This window comes from Pseudorca crassidens, chromosome 14 (assembly GCF_039906515.1).
Source record: "Pseudorca crassidens isolate mPseCra1 chromosome 14, mPseCra1.hap1, whole genome shotgun sequence".
Lineage (NCBI taxonomy): Eukaryota > Metazoa > Chordata > Mammalia > Artiodactyla > Delphinidae > Pseudorca > Pseudorca crassidens.
This window is the reverse complement of record NC_090309.1, coordinates 5,722,458-5,748,019: the sequence shown is the minus strand read 5'-3', so window position 1 is coordinate 5,748,019 and position 25,562 is coordinate 5,722,458. Positions and strand designations below refer to the sequence as shown.

At 49.2% G+C, this 25,562-nt stretch overlaps 1 protein-coding gene across 50 annotated transcripts in view; it reads left to right on the top strand.

Moving 5' to 3' along the window:
* The window catches only part of MAP4K4 (mitogen-activated protein kinase kinase kinase kinase 4), a 173,450-nt gene that overhangs the window by 122,431 nt on the left and 25,457 nt on the right, over positions 1-25,562 (top strand). For 4 of the 50 annotated variants that reach the window (XM_067704072.1, XM_067704071.1, XM_067704107.1 and 1 more), the window contains exons 10-19: positions 2,355-2,530; positions 3,774-3,846; positions 5,329-5,539; positions 15,990-16,151; positions 18,401-18,487; positions 18,955-19,149; positions 19,983-20,144; positions 22,397-22,630; positions 23,571-23,677; positions 25,039-25,190. In XM_067704072.1, the coding sequence (XP_067560173.1) occupies positions 2,355-2,530; positions 3,774-3,846; positions 5,329-5,539; positions 15,990-16,151; positions 18,401-18,487; positions 18,955-19,149; positions 19,983-20,144; positions 22,397-22,630; positions 23,571-23,677; positions 25,039-25,190 (1,559 nt within the window). The remainder of the gene's footprint in view (positions 1-2,354; positions 2,531-3,773; positions 3,847-5,328; positions 5,540-15,989; positions 16,152-18,400; positions 18,488-18,954; positions 19,150-19,982; positions 20,145-22,396; positions 22,631-23,570; positions 23,678-25,038; positions 25,191-25,562) is intronic. The other 46 variants (XM_067704085.1, XM_067704087.1, XM_067704118.1 and 43 more) reach the window with 15 other exon arrangements.

Genomic DNA, 25,562 nt, shown 5'->3' with positions numbered 1-25,562 from the left:
CTCGTTTCTTTCCTGCTTCTCCCTGCCCTCCCCATGCTTTCCCCACCTTTGTCTGCTGGCGGGGTTTCCTCCTTTATCCCGTCTTTCACCACATTCAGCTCTGGGGAACTGAGGCCGTCTTGTTCCACTTAACCAGTTCTTGGCGAGGTTCTTTAAGGCGGGACGGGTACAACGATTTAGCCCCGGTTGGTCTCCTGTGTTACTACATGATAACCGGGGGCGTCCACGGGTGGCCAGTAGATGTCACCAGGGAGTAAGCTGCGGGGCTGGGTGCCACTTCCTCCGGCGCCTGCTGAACTGAACGATGCTCACTTTCCCCTTTCTTTTTCTCTGTCAGGTTTTATTAAAGCGAGTTGATGCTTCACTTTCGGGGTGTTTCACAGTTTTGTCAGTTGGCCCCCACTCTGTCCATGACTTGCAGGTTTGCATTAACCACTGTGTGTATATAGTGCAGTGAGATAAGGAGACGGATGTAGATGACAGTAGATTCTGCCTGTGCTCTCCCACCAAACTTCCTCTACCTGAGCTTGATCGGATGCATTCTCAGCGGTTCATGTCACTGCCTCATTTCACCCAGTGTTCTAAGGGGGAGAGGGTTACAGACAGGAAGTCCTTCTTCCTTTACGGTTGCTGTCTTCCTGTCCACCAGATGTAAATTTCTACGACTGTTTTTGGAGAAGCGGCCTTTAAAAGATGATTAGTGAACTCTCTTTCAGCAGAACCTGGTCATCGACTTTGAAGAATACATTGCAGATCATCGATTCTCAGATGTTAATCTGTACACGGCACATGAGAATCCCCTTGGAATTTTTTAACTTAGGGCTCCAACCTCAAAGTTTCTAGTTTCTTAAGTTTGAGGAGTGACCCAGGCATTTGTATTTTTAATAAACTCCCAAAATGATCTTTGTGGGCAGTGGGGTTTGGGAATCTCTGTGCTAAGAGCATTCCATCCCTGCTGTGTCGAGTCTTCTGCATTCTTCCTTAACCATAGACTAAAGTCACAACTTGAGGGCCCTTCTCTGAGCTGACCCTGGCCTCTCTCTTTTACCCTTTTCCACTTTTCATACTAGTGTCAGAAAACAATCCACTGTTCCCTGTAGTACTCCTCTACCTTGTTCATGTGGTTTCTGTTCCTCTGGAACAGTGGCTTTTCTTTCCCATCTTTGGAATGTCAGAAATCCTCCTTTTTCTTGATGTCTGACCCACTCCACTGTCGGCAGTGGTTCTTTTCTCGTCCTCGCAGTTTGAGTATACATCCGCTATTGTGTGTACATACATTATTTCCTATGTGTATCTCTTACAGAGCCTAGCATAAACAAATGTACGTCGTTGACACATAAATATTTGTTGAATTGAACAAAAATAGTAAGTTTGAGTAGAAACAGAAGACAATACAAATGATTCTTGAAAGCAGTGAAATAACTGGAAAGGACTGAACTAATTTTTTCTCAACCACATTTTTAAAGACTGAATAACTCATTCATTCAACAAAAATTTATTACATACCTATTGTAGTCTACATGCTCAGAGTTGGGCATTGCTGACAAATGGAGAAGTTAGGAACCAGTCCTGGCCTGTACCGTTTTAAACCAGGAGGAGAGACAGAAACATAAATGTGAAGTGTGCAGTGTGTTACCTGCAGACAACCCCAGAGGAAAGGCTCCTGACCTGGGGAGGGCAGGGTGCAGTGTTGCCGGGAAAGGCTTACCGGCGGGAGGGTGTCTGAGCTGAGCCTCAAAGGACAGGGTGGGTAAGAGTGCGTCAGCCGAGGGTAGGGAGGGGGTCACTGTGAGCCAGAAATGGAGAAACAGGCAAAAATAAAGTGGCTGGTGGGGTAAACGTTAACTGCAGGGTCATTGCCCCCCCTCAGCACTATTATTTCTGCCTCTGAACGTTAAGCGTAGAGAACTGATACGTAAACCAGCCTGAAACTGATGGCAACGTCGCAGTGACAGGATCAAGCCCCGAGTCACTAACTCGGCTCCCTTTCTCACTCTGTGTCTGTCCTTGTCTTAGAGAATCCCGCCGTCTCTCCTCTGCCATCTTTACGTTAGCAAAGACCTCCCTTTACTCCCTGGCCTCCACTACCCCGTGACGACACGGTCAGAAAGCAGCAGTAACTCCAGCTGCCTCCGAGGCCCCCCGTGTGCGGTGCGACTCCTGAACCGTGTTGAAGTGACGCTCCGGGCCCCGTGGTCCCTGCGTTGTTCCTTGTTTTATCCCTGTGCCTTTGCAGCGTTGTTCACAGTGAATTCTGGAGCCCTGCTCTGTTTGCAAGCTTGTAAGTTACTGGTAGTTTGGAGCTTTGCTCTTTGTGGTAGAAATTTGATGATCTTTTTTACTTCCTCTTCTAGGTCAAAGAAATTTTTTAGTTTTATAGAAGGGTGCCTGGTGAAGAATTACATGCAGCGGCCCTCCACAGAGCAGCTTCTGAAACATCCTTTTATCAGGGACCAGCCGAATGAAAGGCAGGTTAGAATCCAGCTTAAGGACCATATAGACCGGACCAGGAAGAAGAGAGGAGAGAAAGGTATTAAACCTGTTTTTATTTTCATCTTAAAAAACAGTTGTTTAGGTTTTTGCCAACCAGAGTAGGTTATTATTCCTTTCCCACCCGCGTTCGTGCCCACCTGGCCGGGGCTCGAGTGGTCTGTCTCTGCTCTGCGCCCGGGGACGGGCCGAGGGGGCAACTTGGCTCCGGCACAGGGGACCGGCGCTGTGCAGTGCATTGCCAGGCTGACACTGGGTAGTGGGCACTGTGGCCAGTCAGCACTCGATGCCGTCCTGCTCCTCGGGGGCACGTCTTCGTGGCTGTGCTTTTTAACTTCATCGTGGACCTTGTGTTCTGTCTGCGTCAGGCGGGGCTCCGAGCGTCGGCGGGGAACATCACCGTCCATGTGCTGTCCCGTTCCTCTCCTGCTCGGGAGCCCCAGGGTTTCCTGCACTTTATGGGGGTGTGTGGTGAGGCCTGGGGCCTGTCGGCCTGACTGCTTTTCTGTCTTCACTGCACAACATGAACATTTGCTTTGCTGATTACATAAGGTTCCATTTGGTCCCCAGTGTCTGGGTTTCCTATCCTGACGTGTTCTGTGTCCACCTGCCTGGATTCAACGGTGCCTCCTGCCCAGCAACGCGCAGGCCAGGCTTCACCACCGTCTTCTCTAATCCTTCTTCTCTGGGGCCTCTGGCTCCCATTGACCTTCCTGTTCTGTGAATTCTTAACAGGAACTTTACAGAACGACGCTGGATAACAGGCAACCCGTTGCTGAATTTTTTTTTTTGACACTCCAAGTTCAAGGCCAAAGAAGAAACTAACAAAGAGCAAGTTCAGGGCAATCCCCCAGTGCTGAAAGTAACCAGACACATTCCTTATTGCCTTGGTTTGGGCAGTTCATCTCTTTCTTTCGAGTTTTGGCATCAGAGTGGACTTTGTGAATTTGCTGATGCTCCGGGACCACTTTTCTTAGGTGTCAAGGGCTCTGGGGCCCCTCTCACAGCCCTGCCCCCGCATAGCCGTGCATCCCACAGGGGACTGTCTGGAATACAAGAGAATCTGCTCTTCTGTGGGAAGTACGGCCGGCCCAGGGCACGAGCACCGTTCACGGTGGGAATTGGTGTCACGCCCCTCCTACCCCCACGTTCTCCACACACTTTACTATTTTCTCAAAGAATATACGGTTTTCATTGGCGGTGATGCCCTCGGAGACGCTCACCTGTACACGCGGTGTCACGCTTCGTGAACTGACTCGTTTATCTTGTCCTTTTCTTTACAGATGAGACCGAGTACGAGTACAGCGGGAGTGAGGAGGAGGAGGAGGAGGCGCCGGAGCAGGAGGGGGAGCCCAGGTAGAGGCGGGGCGCCCGCGACCCTGCTCCTCGGGGGTGCCGGGGCTGCGGGAGATGCCCGGGCAGCGGGAAGGAGTCGGCAGTTACTCTGAAAGTGCCTTCGTGTCTTGCATTCTTCTGTTCTTTCAAAGGCTCCTATAAACATTCTCGGCCTCTGGAGCCCCTGACCCCGTGGTTCTTTACCGAGACTGCATTGCTTCCTCTTCCCCCGGTCAATTGGAAACATGCAGGTTGTGTCTGGTCCTGGGGAAGGGGAGCTCGCCACTGGCGTTTCTTGCTCCAGCAGGTGTGGATGGAAGACGTCTTGTAGCGTGTGAAGCAGGCCTGCACACACACAGTTTCCTGCTCGTGGGCTAGCAGGGCCCCCTTTGAAAACACTGGAGTCTTTCCCAAGACTTGTTGGTTGGTTGGTTGGTTGGTTGGTTTTGTTCTTCCCACCGGTGTGGTCGTCGGCATTTCATTGCCTCTATTGGGAGTGATATTCTGTCCTGATCCACTTTATAGCTGTTTTGGTCATCTCTGGCTCCCCGAGGTACAGTGAAGCAGAAGCTTGAAGATGTGGTAGCATGAACCTCACAGCGACTCATTAATCAGGGAAGAGAGGATTTAAAGTCTTTGATAATGGTCTTGCCTGCCTGGTGTTCAAGCTGCAGCTACACGTAGCTGACTAGCTAGACAAAAGGAGGGTAGGGACGGTGGTTCGAGAGACCTGTGGGGACCTGTGTGCAGAGAACGGGAGTTTGAAGAGAGCATATCAAGAGAGAAGAGAATTTATTGAAAAAAACTCCATAGTTACATAAAAGATTTGAATCCATCAGAGACTGAGATTTTTAGAGTAATTTGAACTGATTGCAGGAGCAATATAATTGTGTTGGGTAGGGACGCGATGTAACGAAAGAAGCAGTTTAGGAAGATTGATTTGCCATTTGTTCTGGGAGTTTTGAAAGCAGAGAAGTGACTCTCAGCCGGGAGACCACCTAGGAGTGACGCTAATTTTTCTGTGTGGTGGCTCATCCTTGGGACCCACCTGGGCTCAGCCGCCGGCCTTGCAAGTAGAGAGAGTGGGAGGGGAGAGCTGACAAGGCATGCTGGGCCGCGTGGAGAAGGCGAGGGGACGGCCAGTGCTGGGGATTGCTCTGGTATTACCGCCCGGGCAGTCCCGGGAGGTGATGCTGCTGTTTCTGGTGGGAAGCAGGGCGGTCACAGAGGGTCTAATGACGTGTGGCAGGAGGTGGTTTCAGCTCTTCATCGCAATTTGAGTTGATGGGAGAGTCCCACGTGGAGATGTCCTGTCAAACGTCCAGGACAGAGTTTTAAGATATTTATGAGACGGTGAAAGAAGGGGTGATGCTACTGAGTCGAAGGCTCGTTGCCCCCGTGGATTTGTTAGTTTGTTGGGTCCTGGGCTGGGAGGAGCTCGGGAGAGGCGGGGCGTGGGCGTGGAGTGGCCCGCGCCCCTTAGAGCCCCGCTTCCTCCTGCAGCTCCATCGTCAACGTGCCTGGTGAGTCCACACTGCGCCGGGACTTCCTGAGGCTGCAGCAGGAGAACAAGGAGCGCTCCGAGGCCCTGAGGCGGCAGCAGCTCCTGCAGGAGCAGCAGCTCAGGGAGCAGGAGGAATACAAGAGGCAGCTGCTGGCGGAGAGACAGAAGCGGATCGAGCAGCAGAAGGAGCAGCGGCGACGGCTGGAAGAGGTGGGGGCGTGCGGGCCAGAGCCGGGGTCCCAGCCTTTGTTCACAGGCATGGCCAGATGCCCAAAGGACCATTCTCCGCGGCCTCGTGAGGCAGGTCGTGCCTCTCCCCGGCCTGGCCAGTGAGGTCCCCTCTGAAGGGAAGGTGTGCTCGCGCACCGGCGGGACCTTGTGCTCCCGGAGGCCCGAGACCTGTTTTCTCCTCTTTTGTAAACGTCAGGGACCTGCCCCCAGTTACTCATCCTATTTGTGTGGGACGCAGGGCCCAGAGGTGGCGTCGCCCCGGCTCCGTGGAGGCCGTGTACGCTACAGTCTGAGTTGGCCAGCTCGGCCTTGACCTCATTTCCATCCCACCCTTGACCTCTGGGTCCCACTTGGGGTGTACATATTTTTCTGAAAACATACGTACACAGGAAAAACACTTTCCTACAAACTCCTTAACTTTAGGTACATTTAAGAGTAAGGGTTGAAGAAGAGAATTATATTGGGCATGATACAAATGCTATTCTGTAATCTAGCCATAGTGCTGGCATTAGTTACTTGCTGGGGCGGGGGACACATTTTGTACCACCTGCTTGTTGTTTTTGTTTGTTTTTGGCTGCGTTGGGTCTTCGTGGCCGCGAGGGCTTTCTCTAGTTGCGGCGAGCGGGGGTTGCTCTTTGTTGCAGTGCGCGGGCTTCTCATTGCGGTGGCTTCTCTTGTCGCGGAGCACGGGCTCTAGGCACGTGGGCTCAGTAGTTGTGGCTCACGGGCTCTAGAGCGCAGGCTCAGTAGTTGTGGCGCATGGGCTTAGTTGCTCCGCAGCACGTGGCATCTTCCTGGACCAGGGCTCGAACCTGTGTCCCCTGCATTGGCAGGCGGATTCTTAACCACTGCACCACCAGGGAAGTCCCCCACCTGCTCGTTTAATTCATTAATACTATCAACGTTGGTAATATGGTTACCCACAGCTTTTCCATTTTTAATTCACGAAGACATTATTTCCCTACATTTCACCTGGGGCTCAAAAGAGTCTTTTTTCGTTTCCTGGTTGCCTTTTACTATATATATCACAGCTTCAGATTTCCCATTCATAGTAGTTTGTTTCCGTTTAATTCATACATCTTATTGTTTCACCTTTATCCTTCATGCCAGAAAAAGAACCCCAAACAACAGTAAAGCCATGTGTTGATACTATACAGTGGAGTTTAATTTAAACAACGACACATGCTTTTTCCCAAGTTACTTAAGGGTACATTTTGTGGGGAGAATCTTTGCTTCGTTTTGTGTGTTTATGGTCTGAATTCTGCAACTTCACAGTCTGCCCTGGTTTAGAAAACCAGTGTCTGTCTAACTAAGGAGACTGGAAGTATTCGGCCAGTGCTTTGGAAGAAAACACAGGGCACAACCTTGCTCTGTGGGAGGGGCAGCATTGCTATTTATGTAACTTTTTGCAGTTTGTTTGCAAACTCTCTTCTAATATTTTAAGACTCAGTGCTCTTTGCACATAACAGAAACCTTGAGTGGTTCCGAGGTTTTTCAGGCTGTACGTGGACCGTGTGTGCTCAGTACACAAGAGTGCTTGAGCTTTGAGGCTGTGGCTGTTTCCAGTGGCCTCTTTATGCGGTGTCCTCCACTGTCCTTCCTAACCCTGGGCTGTACTTCAGCTCAGTGATGCAGGGGAGTTTGGTGGTTTATACCCTGAAGGATCAAGGACTGGGTCAGCTGGAGCCCCTTTCTAACACAGGCCCTGGAAACTGCTTTCAGGCCTAGTGACAGTGAGATAGGTGTCCGTCATCCAGGCCCTGGACATGATAGGGAGTGAGGATTACGGGGTTAGGCCAGCGATGGCTCAAGGAAAGGAGAGGTTTTAAAGCGATTTGTTCTGTCAGCTAAATAGAGGCTAGAGAATCGGGGTTGTCAGCTAAGTGAGAACGTGGCAGTTTACTGGCTTCAGTTAGCCCTGTAATTTCAGCTTCTCAGTGAAAGTTCAAACGCGCAGTCACCCCTTTAAACCTCTTAATCAGGGCAGATGGAGCAGGGTCCTGGAACGGTGGCGTTTGCAGGAACAGAATCCACTGATGTGGGTTCTTGGTGATCCAGCGCCTTTTTGTCAGTGGTTTGGGAATATTTGTGCCATAAATGATTTGTAGCCCTTTACTGGCGTTAAAGGTATGAGGAATAGGGATTCCTTTTGTTATTGTTAACAAAGTAGATAAAGATGGTCGTCTTCACTCAAAAGATAAATGATGCTTAAAACTGAAAGGTGATCACTTTCTATCAGCGACTGGCAAAAAAATGGTCCCAAAGTTGAGGCTGTAGGGAAACAGTGGAGATGTTCCTTTCTCTGAAAGGGCCATCAGATCCGGTGTATGGGGGCTAAGGGCTTCTCCGCAGCCCCTACTGTCTCAGAACCTCGCCGCAGGTAGGGGGAGCGGTCTGCCCCTCGTCTGTAAGAAGTCCATGTGGTACCTGCATCCTCCGCTCTTGCTTGGTGCCCGTCGAGAGTTGCTGCTGCCGGGATCTCTCTGCTTTGTTTCTCTTGCTTTCTCTTCCTTGGCTCCTGTGTGAACTGGAGATCTTGGAAGTCCTCGTAGATATTTTCAAGGCTGTCTGCCAGTTTTGCTGAAAATGATGTTTCTGAGTTTTCTTGTTGCTTTTGGATGGTCCCAGGAGGAGAGTGGGAGCGTGCTGAGCTCACGCGGCTGAGTTCACACTGGTGGCTTCATCCCCTCCTCTCCTGCCCCTGACACTTGTCCTCCTCTTCTGGGTGCTCAGTGTTTTCTCAGCTTACTCGAAGTTTGTTACCCAGATTCATTGCCCCGTGTGATAATGATCTCCCTCTATCGGAAAGTTTTAATATTCCTCTATTACCTTTTATAGGTAGATGCATCGTCACATCTTTGGATCACTTTGGTAGAGCTTTGCCTCTAGCCAGCTTTTTCTCCCAGTCTTTTCTTTTTTCTGTTCTTTTTTTTTTTTTTTGAGCAGAAGTGAAGATTATTTCATCATACTGTCATTTTATCCTAATGGTTTTGTGCTCTTTCTTTTCATTGACTCTTGCCTTGGTACCTGCTACCGACTCCTCCCATTCCTGTGACATCCACACATGGATCACATCTGCTCATTCCTCGTCTAAGTTTAAGAGAAATATTATACAAGACGTCCTGGAGAAAACCCCATTAGTGATCTAAGTTAAGGTGACTTTGTTAGCTGCTGTACTTTGGATATGTTTTTGAACCTGTTACATATTGAAGTCACTTATGTCCTAATTCATAATTTTTCAGTTTTGACCTCGTGGAGACTGTCAGATTATTAGTAAAAGCAAGATACATTTGTCTGTGGTTTGGTGTGCTACTTGATTCAAAAAAAAGAAAGAACATTTCTTAGGGAAGATTTGTTTTCAGCAAACCTATGATACTATTATAACAACAGCACATTAAAAAAACTGCATAATCTTTTTATTAGAGATAAGAGACAAACGATTTTCATTTGAGGTTAGAACTTATCCTTTTTTTAAAAACAAAAGACGAAAAAAGGGAGAACTGCAATTCCCTGTGTGTTCCCCATCTCACCCGTTTGTGAAGATGACTCTGGGTTCTGCAGACTTGGAACCCGGCCAAGGACTTCACTTAGAGGGCCGAGTCCCCTTTTCTGCTGCTTGCGTCTCCCTTTCTGTTCTTGAACTGCTGGTAGGATGTTCAGACTCCCCACTGTCGGAATTTTTCTGCAGGTATTTAAAACAATAATCCCTTCTCTTTACGATCTGCCCGAGTTTTCAGCCCCGGAGATGCCGTAGTCCCTGTGCTCTGGGTCTCAGCTTCCCGCAGAGAGGGGCGCGCGTGTGGGTGTGCGACCAGCACCTCCTCCCTCTGCTTTTCTTCCACCAAGAGGACACATGCTTACATTCGTCTCTCTTGTTTCTGCAGATCCCATAGTGACCCCAGTTTTAGAGAGGTGGGTGAAAGTGGAAGAAATTAAAAACAAAGTAAAGCAAGAGAAAAAATTTTGTCTGACACCCCAGGCTTCGCACTTCAGACGTGCACCAAGCTCAACTCAACACAGCGGAGGTGTGGGTGGTCGTGTGTGCGCGCGCGCGCGCGCGCGCGCGCTCGCCGATCAGGATGGCGAGGAGGGCGGGGCGGGGCGGGGCGGGCCAGGGCAGCCCTGAAGGCGATGCTGCTCCTGCCCTGAACTAATGGCGCGGAGCTGTCCCGACTGCCCAGCCTACCCTCCTTGCTTGTGAGGAGCCTGTTTGTGTTGGCCTTGGACAAATGTCGGGCGTTTTACGTGGGTGGGCTTAATGGAGGCCCTGGGGGCTGACCTTCAGGCTCAGTCAGGGGAAGTCAGCACCTCTGTGGGGGGAGCCATGTTTGAGCCCTGACCCGGAAGGCCTCACTTGCTTCCTTTTTGCTTTTCCGCACGTGGCTGTCTTTTGGTCTCCGCACTTGCAGGAGAGCTTTCACCTGTAAAATGAGCCCATCTGGCCAAGCGGAGGTGCGATGCCTTTTTTTTAAAAAAAGAGCAATGCCTTTTAAGAAAAAAAGAGACAGAGAGAGAGAAAAGAACATTTGCATGAAGTGGGATTCGTCTTGAAGCTAAATTGTAACACTAGGAAAGCCTGGAGCGTTCTAAGAAAAAACGGAGCGAGCCGTGGCAGGCACCTGTGGTTGTCTCTTGGCTGTGAGATCTCAGAAGGACAGTGCGGGGACCCGCTTCCCCCCAGCGTGTGCTCACCCCTCTGCCCACACAGAGGCCCCTGCTGGGCGCCTCACTCGTGTCTGACGGCGAGTGCGTGTGAGCACAGGGTGCGCCTTCCACCCTCAGCTCCAGCCGTGCTGTGCACAGGGGCCTTGCTTTTGCCAGAGGGCCACTGTCTCGCCTCTCAGAAGTCCTCAGCTCTTAAATGTTCTTTTGGCATCCCAGTCTAGTGTTTTTTTCCTAGTTAAATTTTGTAAGCGTTATTTTAATTCAGCAAATGTTATTTGTTGCCTAAAGATGGGGAAGAGTTGTCTTTGGGGAGAAGCAAAGTAGTTTAGTAGTTTCTCTACTAAAGTTCATCAGAACTTGCACTTAACAAACTCAGGGGTTGCTGGTACACGGGCAGCCACATGACCTCCAAAGCTCTTGCAAATAGTCGAACCTGAAGAATAGATTGGTTCATTAAAGTTTAGTTTCTGTTAAAGCCCGTAAGTCCGGTGGAGTGTCTGTAAATGGACCCCACTATTATCAGCATGACCTATTTAGAAAAGTTCGAATTGTGAGATGAAAGCATTGCTTTTAAATACCAATCTAGAAAGAGAACTTAAATGTAATTAAAGCATAGTTGGGAAAGTACATATTTACTCAGGCATGCTTGGAAAAACTGAAGTAATAAGGAAATCGCTGTAATTGGAGCGATTTGGAAATCACTTTACAGCATCATGCCGTTTTTCAGTTTGTTTGGTTTTGTTTTTAAAGAAAGAATGGTTTAAAAAAATAAGAATGACAGTTTGAAAATGCCTCGAAGGATTTATATTTGCTGCTCTTAAAGGGGTTAACCTGAGCAGGCATGTTCGTTAGCGTCTCCTGGGTTTTGTTGCTTGAAATCACAGGCGGGAGGTTAATCTAGTGTGGATTGATGTTGCTTAGCTGATGGCTGGTGATATATATGTTTCATTTTTGTCCATTTTCTTTTGAAGTTCTGTTGCAAGAGGCCAGCTTTTCACATCAGTAATCTATTCAGGTATTTACTAAGGGCTTTCTTTAATCTTTAATTACCCCCGAACACACACACATACACACACACCCCAGTTAAGGGCCTGTTCTGACTGTAGTGGTTTGTATGGTTGGAGTTTACATTTCTGCTCTTGGTCCAGTTTACAGCTTCAAATATGACAGCATAATGCGGAAGAGGACTCGGTAACTACATCGTTCTTGGCCTTGGCCATCAGTCTCCCGACCAGGGCTTGCTGAGTGGGCGAGTCCAGGGAAATTTACCACGTTCCACGTGGTCTTGTGGGTTTTTTATAAGTGTGTGGCTTACCTTACCTATAAGACTTGGAGGAGAGGGGCTGCGTCTGATTCACCTTCGTGTACCCATGCGCTTCACGACTATTTCTCAAATGGGTGAAGCAGCATTTGTGTCCTTGTGTCTCTGGAAAGAAAGGACTTGTTCTGTGCACTTACAGCCATTCTTGGGCTTGAGGTCTCTGATTTGAGTTCCGGAGCCGCCATGAAGGGCTGGTAGAACATCCTGAGGCCCAAGGCGTGTGTTGTGTAAAGTGTGAGGCTCTATCCGGATTAACGGTGACTATTCAAGCCCGCTGTGCAGCTTACTAGGTGATCCTGAAAAGACGGCTTTAGGATTTGGTTGGGCCTGGAGATATGGATGGATTCTTTAGGCTTATTCTAGATGCTAAATGTTAGAAAATCACGGCATCCTGGATGTTTACAGGGAGCGGGGTGGGGATGAGCGAAACACGCTCCCTGCTTTTAAGGAGGTTATGGTCTTTGTTCGTGTGTTGATGGTGGTAACCAAGAGTATGAGACTTCCACAGGGCCAAAGAAGAGGACGCAGAAAAATCTTTAACTGAAAGATTCCAAGACACACAGCAAAAGGAGCGTGAAGGAAATAGAGACAATGTAGGGAACAGAGAAAATATCTCACACACATACATGTACACATGCCGAGAAATCTTAATATCCTTACAGAGAGAAGATATAAAAATCATGAAACAAGACTATTCAGAAAAAAGTTTTTTAAAATTTTTAATAAATGCAAACTCCCAGAAAGTGGGGAGAGAAGATAAGTTTAGGGGGACTAGAACAGAAGAAAAACAGAATCAGTCCAGGTGGTTTGACTCCCATTTAACAAATGGTCCAGGAAGTGAACACCAGAGGGAGAACATGCAGCAGGAATTCAAGACAAGTTTCCAGAACTAAGAAATAATTTCTGAATTGAAAGCCTTACTGAGTACCCAGCCCAGCGAATGAGAAAAGCCGCCGTTCAGAGGCACATATGTCATCCTGAAAGCTTAGAAACTCAAGGATGAAAAGAGGATGGTAAAAGCTGCCGTCAGGGGAGCACATAGAGGGGTGTGGGTGTGGCTGCTACTAAGTGTCAAGGATCCACATGGGCTCGGATGCTCCAGAGCAACGTCAGAAAGCAGGAGGTGACACACCAGTGCTTTTGCAACTCTGAAGGGAAGTTGGTGCCCCCGGCCAGCAGTATATGCACAGCATGGGAGCAGAGCTTTTGTGACCTGCAGAGTCTCTCAGGTCCTCTACTTGTCTTCACGCTTCCTCAGGAAACTACTAGAGGATGTGTTCCAGCAAATAAGAGAAGTTGACAGGGGCTCCTGTACAGGAGAGGGTCCAGAAGTGTTCCTAGGAAGCAGGTGGGCAGAAGGATGGGACGCCTGGAGAGCAGCCTGTTTAGGTTGGCCCAGGAGAAGAGAAAGGGCTGTGAGAGGGTTCATCTCTAGAAGAAAGAAAGAATACCTGACCCATTTGACCATATGGAAAGGAGTCTTACGGTGTAGACTTTACAGATGATGCTATGATGGGCCCATGAAAAAACAGGCAAACAAACAAGAATAAGGCAATTTTTTAACTATTTATGCATTACTATTATGCATGTATGTATGTATTTTGGACAGAATAACACAGATTTATTTACTCTTTAAATATAAATTTTATTCTTTTAAATTTTTAAAAACTGGCCTCAGAGTTTTATTCTCCAGGTAGTCACTGGTTAACAACAATCAAAACGGCACCATGGCATTTTAGATATAAGTGATCATGGGGCGGCAACATGGCCGATGTTAATAAATGAAAGAAAGGGCGTTAACAAAGATGTATATCTTATGGCTTGAGGACGGCTAAAGTCTAGTACTTTGATTAAAAATTTTTAAACACAAGTGAAAATGGAAAAGGCTACCTGTAAGGGCATTTGAAATTGAAAGTTAAAAATTCTCAGTAGCATTTAGTTAGATGAAGTCAGGGTTCCCCACCGGCCTGGGAGCCCTGCCCCCAGTGTAGTTGGAAATAACCCCCCGAGATGGGCTCTGCACCTTTCACCACGCTGGGGCTTCCTGCCTGGTGTGAGGACGAGTGCTTCACTGAGGCGCCAGAGGATGTGCACGGGGTCCCGTCACTCCCCGGGACTCCGGGTGACCACAGCTCAGGGGTGCGAGGCAGGGGGTGAGCTGAGAAGGCTCCTGGGCGTGGGCTGGACCAGGGTCAGCCCTGCGCTCGGCGGGCCGAGGCAGCTGGAGTTGCTGGTGAGGGGCCAGCGTGTGGGAAGCCAGCTCCCGCGCTGCTTCACTCCCTCCCTCCGCTCTTCCTTTGCGATCTCCCGTTGTCTTCTCTGGAGACAGAAGTTTGAACCTCGAGGCTGGTGTGAGGTGGACACTTGGCCGCATCTGGACTTAACGGCTGTGTGGCGGCCAGAGTGCAGCCCTGCTTCCAGGGCAGCGTGGCAGCTTCCAGGACTCTCACTGCAGTTTTTCTCCTTGTCTGGCTCTTTCTGGAAGGGTCCTTGCTGATAACAGCCAAGGCGTCAGCTCTGCTTTTTTTGAACTAAAGAATTTTTCAAGATTCTGTAAATAACAGGAGAGGAGAAAGCAAGTGAAGCCACGGCTTTTCTTTTTGTTTTGTGATCCCAGGGGGCTAAGTGGCACCTTTCCTTCAGCATCGTTCCTAAAAATTAAAGAATTTTGGTAGCCTCTGTGGTCCGTAAGGACAGGGCAGCGGGTGCATCTCTGAGGCTGTTGCGGTGGTGCCTGTGGTCACGTGGCGTCGTTTAGTGCAGTGCAGCGGCCCAGAAAGGTTTTGAATCTTGCATTCCATCAGTAAAAAAAAAAAATTGAGCATGTATCTGATAGAGATATATCTAGTAATTTTGTATCGTACTGATACAGACATTATGAAACGTGCAAAAGTAGCTATCTTAAAGAATGAGCTGGGAGTATAAGAACATAAAAGTTCTGGGTGTGTTTTTTGTTTTTTCCCCTCAACTCCGGTTGCCTTGCTGGCCTGTAGAGCCTGCTGGCAAACGTATCATCTCCCCCGGGAGGTGGGGAGGGAGAGGGAAAGCCCAGACCTTTCCGAGGGGGACGGTCCTCTGACAGTTCACTGCTTGTGAGACCTTGGCTCATAAGCAAGTCACGTTGTTACCTGAAGGTGGTAAAGTTCAGTGTATGATATTCTTCGCCTCTTCTGACCTGTTCGCTTGAATCTGATCGGCTCGAAAAGCTAAGGGGGAGTTTTGAGGGGTCGACACTGGTTGCCTTTCTTCTCTCTTCTGTTTTCCTTTTGTCTGACTGACTTTGAGGGGAATTGTTAGTCTCCACCTGCCTTCCTCTCTTGTGGCTGTGGTTCTAGAGCTGTGCTAGAGACAATTTAAATGTAAATTAACTTTAGTAAATTAAAACGAAAAACCCAGTTCCTCCCTCACGTGCTGGGCGCATTTCAGGTGCTGAGTAGCCGTCTGCAGCCGGCGGCCGCTGTGCTGAGATGGGGCGCCTCTCCATCCCAGGGGGGCTGCACGGTGGCTGCATCACTTTGCAGGCCAGCACGCTGCACATTTGTGGGAGGAGTTGGTTGATTTATACTCTGCGCGGTGGCAGTGCTTTACTGACAGATAGATGTCTGGGGCTGGATGAGAAGGGGCCAGACATGTGCCCAGGGTCACGCTGCCAGGTACCGAGGGGTTGACAGATGGTCTGCGTTGGGAAAGGCTGTCGGAGCGAGTCTGGTGACTCAACGGCACCTTCCGCACTTGCTGATGGGAGGCAGGATGCTGTCTGATTAACGGTGGGGGGCACAGTGGCCCTCGACCTGGGGGCTTACCGCCCAGGTGACTCTGGACAAGTCACTTCTCTCTGCTTGAATCTGTTTCCTCTTCTGTGGAGTAGGAGTGAAGTGCTTCCTAGGTTTGTCATGAGAATCGTAGTAGGTAAAGGACATGGAAGGAAGACCGTTGGATACTTAGCACCGTGCGAGGCACCGCATGAGCTTGTGCTCACGGCAGTCTATACACTCATGGTAATAATAATGGCATCTCTTATTCTCGTTGGTGTCACTTCTTCTCTCCCTGATGTGTGCTGCCTTTTTCCTCTTTTAAGTATTTCTCTCCTTTCTCTGCGCTATTTCTGTTCTCCTGTATTCATTTCTTTTCTCTTTCTTCTGACTGAAGGGCCCGGGGTAAACCTGTTAGTGATACTGAAGGATACAGCATTCCCTGTCCCCTCACTGCTGTGCTTCAGCGAAGAACGGGGAATAACTGATAGCACGTGAAACCCGGCTCTGACGGGTACTTCCAAGGAGGCTGGTGTGTGTGAGCGGAGGGGCAGTGTGCAAGTAGGTGGCCGGTGCAGGTGGGCTCCACGAGCTCTCCCTCTTGGCCTCTCCCCGTAACTGGTCAGCAGACCATCCTGCGTGCCGTGCCGTGGCTGCAGAGTCCGCTGACTGGGTCGCTTTACTTCCGTAGCAACAAAGGAGAGAGCGGGAGGCCAGGAGGCAGCAGGAGCGCGAGCAGCGGAGGCGGGAACAGGAGGAGAAGAGGCGGCTGGAGGAGCTGGAGAGACGGCGGCAGGAGGAAGAGGAGCGCAGGCGGGCGGAGGAGGACAAGAGGAGAGTCGACAGGGAGCAGGTGGGTCCGCAGGGGGCGCTCAGGCCGGGACCGCGGGGGCTGGCACCGTGCGGAGCTGGGGGAGCCGGGGCAAAAAGCATGCACGCGTGTGCACACGTGTTCAGGACTTTAGTCTGAAAATGCAGAAGCACGGTTGGAAGCATATTCACTTCAACAAACTGAATCTCTTGTCTTTACCGACAGATACAGAAATCGGTACACTTTAGAAAGCTCTTGAAACCAGCAGGGTGGTCTCCACTAGTATGAGGCCTGAAAGATTTCCGAATGTGTCTAATGAAATTTAAAACCAGTTGTAAGACACTTCCTACGAGAAGTGTTGGAAGTGTCCAGCGACTAACCGAATATTTTAAGATATATTCGCATATAATTCAGTACGTACATACGTGACGTTAGAACAGCTGATAACATTAGCCCAAAGCGATCAGATTTTAGCGATATTTGCAGCATGTTATTAACATCACATAAAGTTGCCTTTAGGAGTCTGATTCCTGAACCACCTGTGCAAGCAGAAATTGTGCTTTTTGTTGTCTGCGTTGTCCGCGTGAATCCCATCATAGCCTCTCTGCCCGTCATGTCTTTGAATTGATCACTCTTTGTTATGAGCTTTGAAGAAGGAAAAAATATATGAAGGGGGACCAATTTAAATGATAGCTGAAGTTCATACTTAATGCTTGTAAACAGTGGTATTAGCTTCCAGATTTGATCATCCAGCTGCTCTCCTTTGCCTTGGGTTTTCCCAGTGTTGGGTCTACATACTATTTTTCTGTTGAAATTTAAGTGATTCCCTCAATCTCTTACTTTACTGACGTTGTTGGCCTGTTAACTGTGGTGCGTTGAGTTTAGTTTTCATGTTCTGATTTACACTGGGGGACTACAAAGAGGAGAAAACATAAACTTGAGCAGTTAAGTCACGGAGGGATAATTCTCTGGCCTTGATTGGGAGAAGAGGGTGTGAATGTGACCCTAACCTTCAGTGTTCTAATGGAGTCATTGGCTTTTGTGTATAGCACGTATTCTTCACCTCTTCTTCTATAAAAATAGCATCAAAAGTCAGTTTTATTCCAAAATACTCCCGTGTCAGCCGTGCTGTAGGAACCTGTCGTTTCTGCATGAATGTGCATGTTTGTGGACACGTGTCATTGTCTGGTTGTTCCTGTGATGTGAAGGCAGAAAACCAGGGATGTAGTGACCTGAGCTCGCAGCTGTGGTTCAGCTCTGTCTGGCTCGGGAAGAGGGGAGCTGGGAGTCGGAGTCCTCTCAGTCGTCGGGGTTGGGGCGGGGCTTCCAGGCCTGGGACTGGAGCCTGGGTTGGAACTAGGGGGCCTTTGCCAGCGGCCCTGTGGATACACTTTACCCCAGATTGGCGTTTTTGGGCTAAATTTGCTTTGTAAGAAAAAAAGTTCCTGAGGAAATCTGTCATGATTTCTGCCCAGCATTCTCTCCGCCAGGATGAGTGGTTAACTAAAACTCCTGTTCGGCCTAGATGTAGGACTGCTTTTATCTTAAGGTGTGCGCCTCAGTCGGCAGTAGACACTGTAAATAAATAATCTGAATTTCAAAATAAAATTTCTCCTCCCAGACCCCTCAATCTGCTCCTCTTCCAGAGTAGTGAGCTTCTCCCCTGTTGACAAAGAAGGAGATAGATGTCTTTTATTTGTGAAATGTTCCTACTTTTCGAAGTGATTTCACGCCTATTTCATACTTGAGCCCCCCCCCAAAATCCTGAGAGCTGGGAGAGAATATTCTCGATACGGGCTTGCTAGAGACTAATCTGCTGTCGTAGATCAAGGTCTCCAGTCCATCAGATATGCATGCTCCTTCAAGGCTGGGTTTTTCCTCTTTATGTAACGTCCTTTGGATGTGTTTTTGTTGTTACAGAGCTTTATCGTTCTCTTCCCGTTGAAAACATGTCACCTCATGCCTGTCTCCCCTTTCTCTCTCTCTCTGTCTCTCCCTCTCTCGCTCCCTTTATCTCTCTCATAGACTCTCTCTCTCTCACACACACACACACACACACACACACACACACACACCATCGCTGAGTGCATGTCATCATTTATTAGACTCTTTAGATCTTAGAGACTAATTCGAAGTTCTTGGGGAAATCCTCGGCAGTAGGCTTGTCTGAGCCGTTGATCGCTCAGTGCATTACCCCAGATGATTGGGCGGATGGTTCTGGGCGCCCCAGCAGGTGGTTCTGGTGCTTTCCTTGGGGCTCCGTTGATTGCCGGCTGATTTCTGTGTGACAGGAGTATATCAGGCGGCAGCTGGAAGAGGAGCAGCGGCACCTGGAACTCCTTCAGCAGCAGCTGCTCCAGGAGCAGGCCATGCTACTGGTAACGCCCCGCGCTGGCCCCGTCCCGTAGCTAGGGCTCCCCGCGCTGGGCAGGGCCGGGCCCACGTCGGGGCGGCTTCTGGTTACCTCTTTATTTCCCGTTGCTGAGTTAACTGTTCTCGTTTGGTAGATAGTCGAGGTTTTGCACAGCACCTGGCATTCGGTGAACAGGCTAGAATGCCAAGAGCTGGCGGTTCAAGGCGCGTGCCGTAGGACCCGTACCTAGAGTACTCCAAGTGTCCTTTGAAACCGCCGAGACCAGCGTTTCCTTGGGTTCTCTCTTACTCTGTCCAGTGACAGTATGCTTAGCGACAAGCTGTCAGGTTTTCCCACAGGTAACCTGCCATTTCACAGCCCGGCCGTTGTGCTCTGTCACCAAACAAGCGTCGGTGAACGCCGGGCTGGGGAGAAGTGAGCCGGGGCGAGGCGGGTGCCGGGCCCCGGACTGAGTGTCCCTCTCCCCCCAAGGAGTGCCGCTGGCGGGAGCTGGAGGAGCAGCGGCAGACGGAGCGGCTCCAGAGGCAGCTGCAGCAGGAGCAAGCCTATCTCCTGTCTCTGCAGCATGAGCCCCGGAGGCCGCCCCCGCCGCCGGACAGGAGCAAGGCCGGCCTGCACGGCGCCGAGCCCAAGGCCCAGCACGAGCCCGCCGACCGGGCCCGCGAGGTACGGCCCCCGCCGTTCCGGGCGCGCTCCCAGGGCACAGGGCGGGGCCTCTTCTCTGCTTAGTGTCTGTCTAGAGGGGAGCGGAGCACCTCAGAGCTTTGCAGATCTCGGGGGACCTGGACGCTGACCAAGAGACGGAAAGAGAGGAGGCTGTGTGGCAGCATTTTTCTTTGCGCTGTAAATGATGGGCAGGGTGGCCTGTCGTCTGTTTTTCCAAAACTGCCGCGAGGATGGAGCCTGCCTTGGCCCGATTCACTGGCTTTTCGGTGATCAGGGTTTGCTACTGAACTGGGGCGTCTGGGCTCCCAGAGCTTCCCAGGGAGGATGCGATGAAGCAGGACCGCTCCTCGGACCCTGGCAGGGTGGGCCGGGCGGGCTGCAGAGTGCGGGATGCTGGCCCGGGCGGGGGCATCCTCCCGCCATGCCGGCCCTCACACGGCACATTCTGGGAGCAAGTGTCCTGCTTGTTCTGCAGTGCCTTTATTTTTCGTGGAATGAAACGTGTGTTAGATTCCTGGTGACGTTCTTTTAATCTTTAATCCATGGGTTTAGTTGGTTGCGACAGATTAATTCTTTTCCTAGTTTATCTTCACGTGCAATCCTAGACTTCTTGCCGGGGGAGATTTTAAAGGCTGCCTCTCTAAATTTCTGTCTTCGTGAATATTCCGTACTCTGCATCAGATCCTAGTCTAGTGTTATATGCCTCCTCTCTTTTCTTGTAGTTGAGGAAAACAGAAGACTTCTTTTTAGACTCCTTCCACTTTCAGGCTTTCTTCGGTATCTCTGCTTTTTTCTACTAACCCTGAGTTATGTCTTCTAATTCTCTGACGCAGGTGGAAGATAGATTTAGGAAAACTAACCACAGCTCCCCTGAAGCCCAGTCTAAGCAGACAGGCAGAGTATTGGAGCCACCAGTGCCTTCCAGATCAGAATCTTTTTCCAATGGCAACTCCGAGTCTGTGCACCCTGCCCTGCAGAGACCAGCCGAGCCACAGGTAGAACGGCCAGTTGGCTGTGGGTCAAGGAGACGCACACAGAGGCTCACTGAGCCACCAGCCTGCTTGAACCGCTCAGTTTGGTTTGTTACCGCATTTAGAGAGAGAGGAGTTTAGCAGAGGGAGTTTAGACTAAAGAGACGTAGCCTCAGTTGATAGGGAAAAACAGGAATTTCTTTTTAAGGATTGATGTACTTGTTAAGAATATCTGGATTCGGTGATTTCTTCTTTCTGTCTGACTTTTTGCCTTCCCTGACTCAGATGTTCGTAAACAAGTGCCTCCTTACTCAAATACAGAGACTTTTCAGTTTAGTTTTTAGAAAGTTAGTGTCGTAAGTACACAGAGGGAGACTTTTTCTTAACCTGGGGTCCTTGGCTCCCAGCCAGTTCTACGAGTGGGCGGCCCTGAAATTCCACGTAAAAGTTTTTTGGTTTGTCCAAATGTGCATATATTTTCGGGAAGAGGGCCTTTTATCAGATTCTCAAAAGGTTCAACATCCAAAAAAGGTTACGGCCCGGTGGGTTGGGTGTGGGTTTTCCCGAAGTAGGTCAGGCTAGAGGCCACTGGGTCGGCCTCAGCGTTCGGCCTTGCCCAGGTCGGGGACCTCCGTGCTGTCTGGCGGAGAAAGCGGACAGCAGAGATGGCGCACGGCGGAGCTCCCAGAGATCCTTAAGACGCTGGTCCCCACTCCTGAACGTCATTGACTTTCAGGCATTTTGCTCCCTGCAGCCGCGTCATCCGGGGTCCTGGGCGCAAGCCCTTGAGCCCGAGTTTACCTGTCACTGATGTTTGCACGTGCTGGGGGACGGTAGTGGTAGCGGTGGTGTTCACACAAACCCGGATGAGGGCTTGAATGCGCTTTACGATAAAGATCCTTGGTATGGAGCAGTTTTACAGTAAAAAGAAGACCCAGGATTAAGCTTAGCAGGGGGGCGGGTGTTGGGAGGTTGGTGTTTACGTGAGACCAGCAGCGTCTTGATTCACAGAAGAGCTGACGCACAAGCCACTGGGCAACTCCGGAGAGTGAGGAGTGGAAAGAAGAAGGATGCAGAAGACAGCAGGACAGGATGAAGGGGGAAAGGGAGGGGAATGGGGACAAGGAAAACAGGTTTGATGAACGTTATACTTACCGTAAATAGAAAATCTTTATGTGGCCACTAACAGTTTAGAAAATAGGAGTTCATGAATTGTGTAGACTGCTTTTTATACTGCTGACTAATTAACGTAGGGCCAGGAAAAAGAGTCCCTTTTCTATCTAAAGTTGCTTTTGGCCAAAAGCTGTACTTACGAAAACATTCTTTCGGAACCAATTCTGGATCTTAACGCTTGGCAAGGTTGAGCCAATCCTGATTTGGTATTTCCTGTTTTTATTAAATGTGATGATGTAATAGATATATAGCTAGAATTATGTAAATTTCCACATTGAACAGTTATTTTAAAACAAAAAGTATAATTTCAAGAAAATGCAGATTGTTTCAGAGATTGCTTTTCCAACTTGGAAGTGACCAGATGAACTCAGTTGCCAAGGACCTGTCTTATTTCTTCAGTTGTCAAGTAGAAGGAATACCCCCCTCAGCAGTCCTTTTAGGGAATCCTAGCGCTGAATAGGATACAAAGAAATCAAAGTTCTTTTTTCTTCTAACTAATACAAAGATACGTGGAGTTCTGTGGGGTTGGAGTGTTTTAAGACTTGGGACAAGAAAGAAGGAAAATCGGTGGTGTATTTGGAAAGCTGGCTGTTTTTAAGTTACACTCTTACAATCTGTCCAAACATGCGGGGTTGGTCTTTGCACAGTAAACGTGTGGCTCTGTTGTTACTTGGTCAGACGTCTTGCCCTGCCAGGTAACGGGAGGGTGGGTAGAGAGGCTTGCACGCGTGGCGATGTCCGTCCTGCGGCCTCCCCCCTCTCCGCCTGTCCACGCCGCTTTGACGCAGAAAGGCATGCCGCACGTTGCCCCTCCGACAGGAGCGCTGTGAGGCTTTTTTTTTTTTTTAATCTTCACGTTTACTGCTCTCTAACATTTGTCTGGATATTAAGAGTTTTCCTTATAAATGTACATTTGTTCTTTTCTACATATTGTGCTCCCCAGACCACCTCTCCACTTAGAGCATAACTGTCGTACTGCTTGGCTGACCTAGTCCTGACTGCCTCCTGTGCGTTGCCCCGGCTCCCGCTTTGGATTTGGTATTGACCAGAAAAGCGTTTTCTGCAGAACGCATTGAATGTTTTGTGTTTTGTTTTCTTGTAAGGTACAGTGGTCCCACCTGGCATCTCTCAAGAACAGTGTTTCCCCTGTCTCGCGATCCCATTCCTTCAGTGACCCTTCTCCTCCCAAATTTGCACACCACCATCTTCGCTCTCAGGACCCATGTCCACCTTCCCGCAGTGAGGTGCTAAGTCAGAGTTCTGACTCTAAGTCGGAGGTACCCGACCCCGCCCAAAAGGCTTGGTCTAGATCAGACAGTGACGAGGTCCCTCCAAGGGTAAGGAGCAGGAAGACAGACGTGCGCTTCTTTTTCCTTTTCGTTATTTTTAAAACATTATTTATTTCAATTAAGGGTGTGGTGACGTCACCAGAATTAAGGGGCAATGGCAGAGGAACTTTTGACGGTGGGGAGAAAATTCCATAGTGAGGCAGTTAGGTTCAGCCATCGGCCAGTTACCTTTTCATTGCTGTCGCTGACTCTGTACTTAAGCACAAGGGACCCAGATAACTTAAGAGTACATCTATAAAGGGTATGCTTCTAGAACAGACCGAACCAAAATTTGTTTTAGCAGCTGTCGTGTTAAGTTCATACAAAAGCTATCAATTACTTTGCACCATTAATTAGTATCAAAATTTTCAGAAAAGGTATTATAAGGGAAAAAATGAACATAAATGTTCCAAAAAATGATTTTTTTTTTAATTGAGGGATTTTTGGTTTTGTTTGGGTGTTTTTTTTAATTCCATGTTTTTAAAATTTTTGGTTTGGTAATTACTTAACGCTGAAATTAAACAAAAAGACACATTTTATTTTTCCTCCACTTGGAATTTGCTTCCTCTGAGTATTTTCTTGCTTCCTACATTCTTCGTTTCTCACTGATCCATTTGTAGGCCATTGTTTGGTTTCTTTGAGCTTGTTTTCCTGATTCTCACATTATCTCAGTAAGATGCTTTGTACGTGCCCTGCCACCAAGCTTCAGTGCCAGCATCACTTAAATGTGGTTAGGAGCATAGAAAGGTTGTCCCAGTGCCTTTGACGGCTTGGACTACTCTTCTGTTGTATCACTGGAGGGCGGAGAAGGATCAGGGGTTGGGGGTAGGTCGGTGATAGCAAGGCTAAGGTAACTAGGACTGCCTTAGAGACATGTGTGGTAGGCAGTAGTCTTTTCTTCTCCTCCTCATGTTTTCAGTAATTTAATTGCTGTATTTTGTACCCAAAGGTTCCTGTGAGAACGACGTCCCGGTCCCCCGTCCTGTCCCGTCGGGATTCCCCACTGCAGGGCAGTGGGCAGCAAAACAGCCAAGCAGGTCAGAGAAACTCCACCAGGTAAGAGAAGAGCGAAGCTTAGGGGCAGACTTACTACACAGTGTCCTGCAGTCTTCTACCGTCTGCTTGCATAAAAATGCTCATAAACGAAGTTCTGGGGCAAAGAGGCGATCCGTGTGTAAAGAAAATGCCGTGAAGTCCATTCACATGAATGACCTCAAATTGATCTGCGGTGAAAAGAGAGATTAAATCCGACTGTGTATTGCAGCAGTTTTAAGGTGAAAACTGCCTGTCTCAGTGAGAGTAACAGGAAGGAGCAGCAGGGAAGGGGGGATTCTAAGGGAATTGTAACCCGAGAGGGCTTGCTATCCAAAGGATGTCTGGGGGCTCTGGGAGTGTACGGAAATCGCACACAGGCTACGGAAGAAAGGGAGTGGTTGACTCGGAGTTGGCAAGAAACTCGAGAATTAACCACAAAGTAGTTTTCAGGTTCTGGAGCCGTTCTGTTTTATATGGGAGCTGTTAGCCACATGAGGCTACTTAAATTTGCATTGAAGTTAATTAAAATTACATAAAATTAAAACTTAATTTCCTTAGCTGAGCTAGCCACATTCCAGGGGCTCCTTACCTCACGTAGCCGGTGGCGACCGTATTCCCAGCGGTAGCAATATTGTCATCGCCTCCGTTCCGTCGACCAGCAAGCACCGTTTTAGAGGAAGGAAAGGTCGTCTTGAGTGTTTTGTACTCTGGTCATCGCTGAACCTCTGTCCTTGGTGTCTCGCTATGTAACGTGAGGGAGTGGAGTGGGTGACAGCCCAGAAGCTGCAGAGAGAGAGCTTTCTGAGCCTGCAGTGGTCAGGGTGGGCTGCGGGGTTCTCCTGTGCCCGAGTCCGTGTGTTAATTCTTACCTAGAAAACTCATGCTGTGGTGTGTCGACGGCAGGGATACACCGTGGCCCATGTGGGGTCACATTTCCAGCCCAGAGCACGAAAGAACGAGCGTACTGCCTAAGTGTCAGTTCTTGAGAGCCGTGAGGGGTGGTGGTCGGTACTGGGACTTTGTGTGTAGTTTGATTTTGTGTGTAATTATGTAAGTGGAATTTTTCATAGTAAGAAACTGAGTTTGTAGCTGAGACAGAACTAGTGACACTTCTAGACCAAACAGTAGCGTTTCCTCTCACACCCAGAGAAGATTTGTCTGCTAATGGTAGAATGTCTTTTAGCATTTTGGGTTTGTTAAGATACCTGAGATAAAACCAATGAATAATGCCACTGTAACTTTTGGTGAATTTCACGTTAAATGCTGTTGGTAGGCTGATTTTCTCATTATCCCTGCGTTCGAATGACATGGTGCGCATGTTTATAATTTGACCCTGCGTCTTGGGATAATGCATTAGCTGTTCTCGTCGTCTTCTCCAACAGCAGCATCGAGCCCAGGCTGCTATGGGAGAGAGTGGAGAAGCTGGTGCCCAGGCCTGGCAGTGGCAGCTCCTCGGGGTCCAGCAACTCAGGATCCCAGCCCGGCTCCCACCCTGGGTCTCAGAGCGGCTCCGGGGAGCGCTTCAGAGTGAGATGTAGGTTGCCTACCTTTCCTTTTCCCTGTGCCTGTTCACGGTATCGGGCTCCAATCAGTACAGTTGACCCTTGAACACCCAGGGGTTAGGGATACCCCCCACCAGTTGAAAATCCTCATCTGTAGTCGACCCTCTGTACCCCCGGTTCCTCTGCATCCGTGGTTACACGCCCGTGGATCCTGTAGTACGGAATTATTTACTGTTGAAAACAATCCACACGTGAGTGGACCTTCGAACTTCCAACCCGTGTGTTCAAGGGTTGACTGTATTTTGGAAATCCTTTTCAATCCTGGAAAAGACCTGTGATTTTTCACAGCTGCATATTATGAATACAAAACAGTGTTTCAGTGTAGGTTTGCTGGTGACACTAAT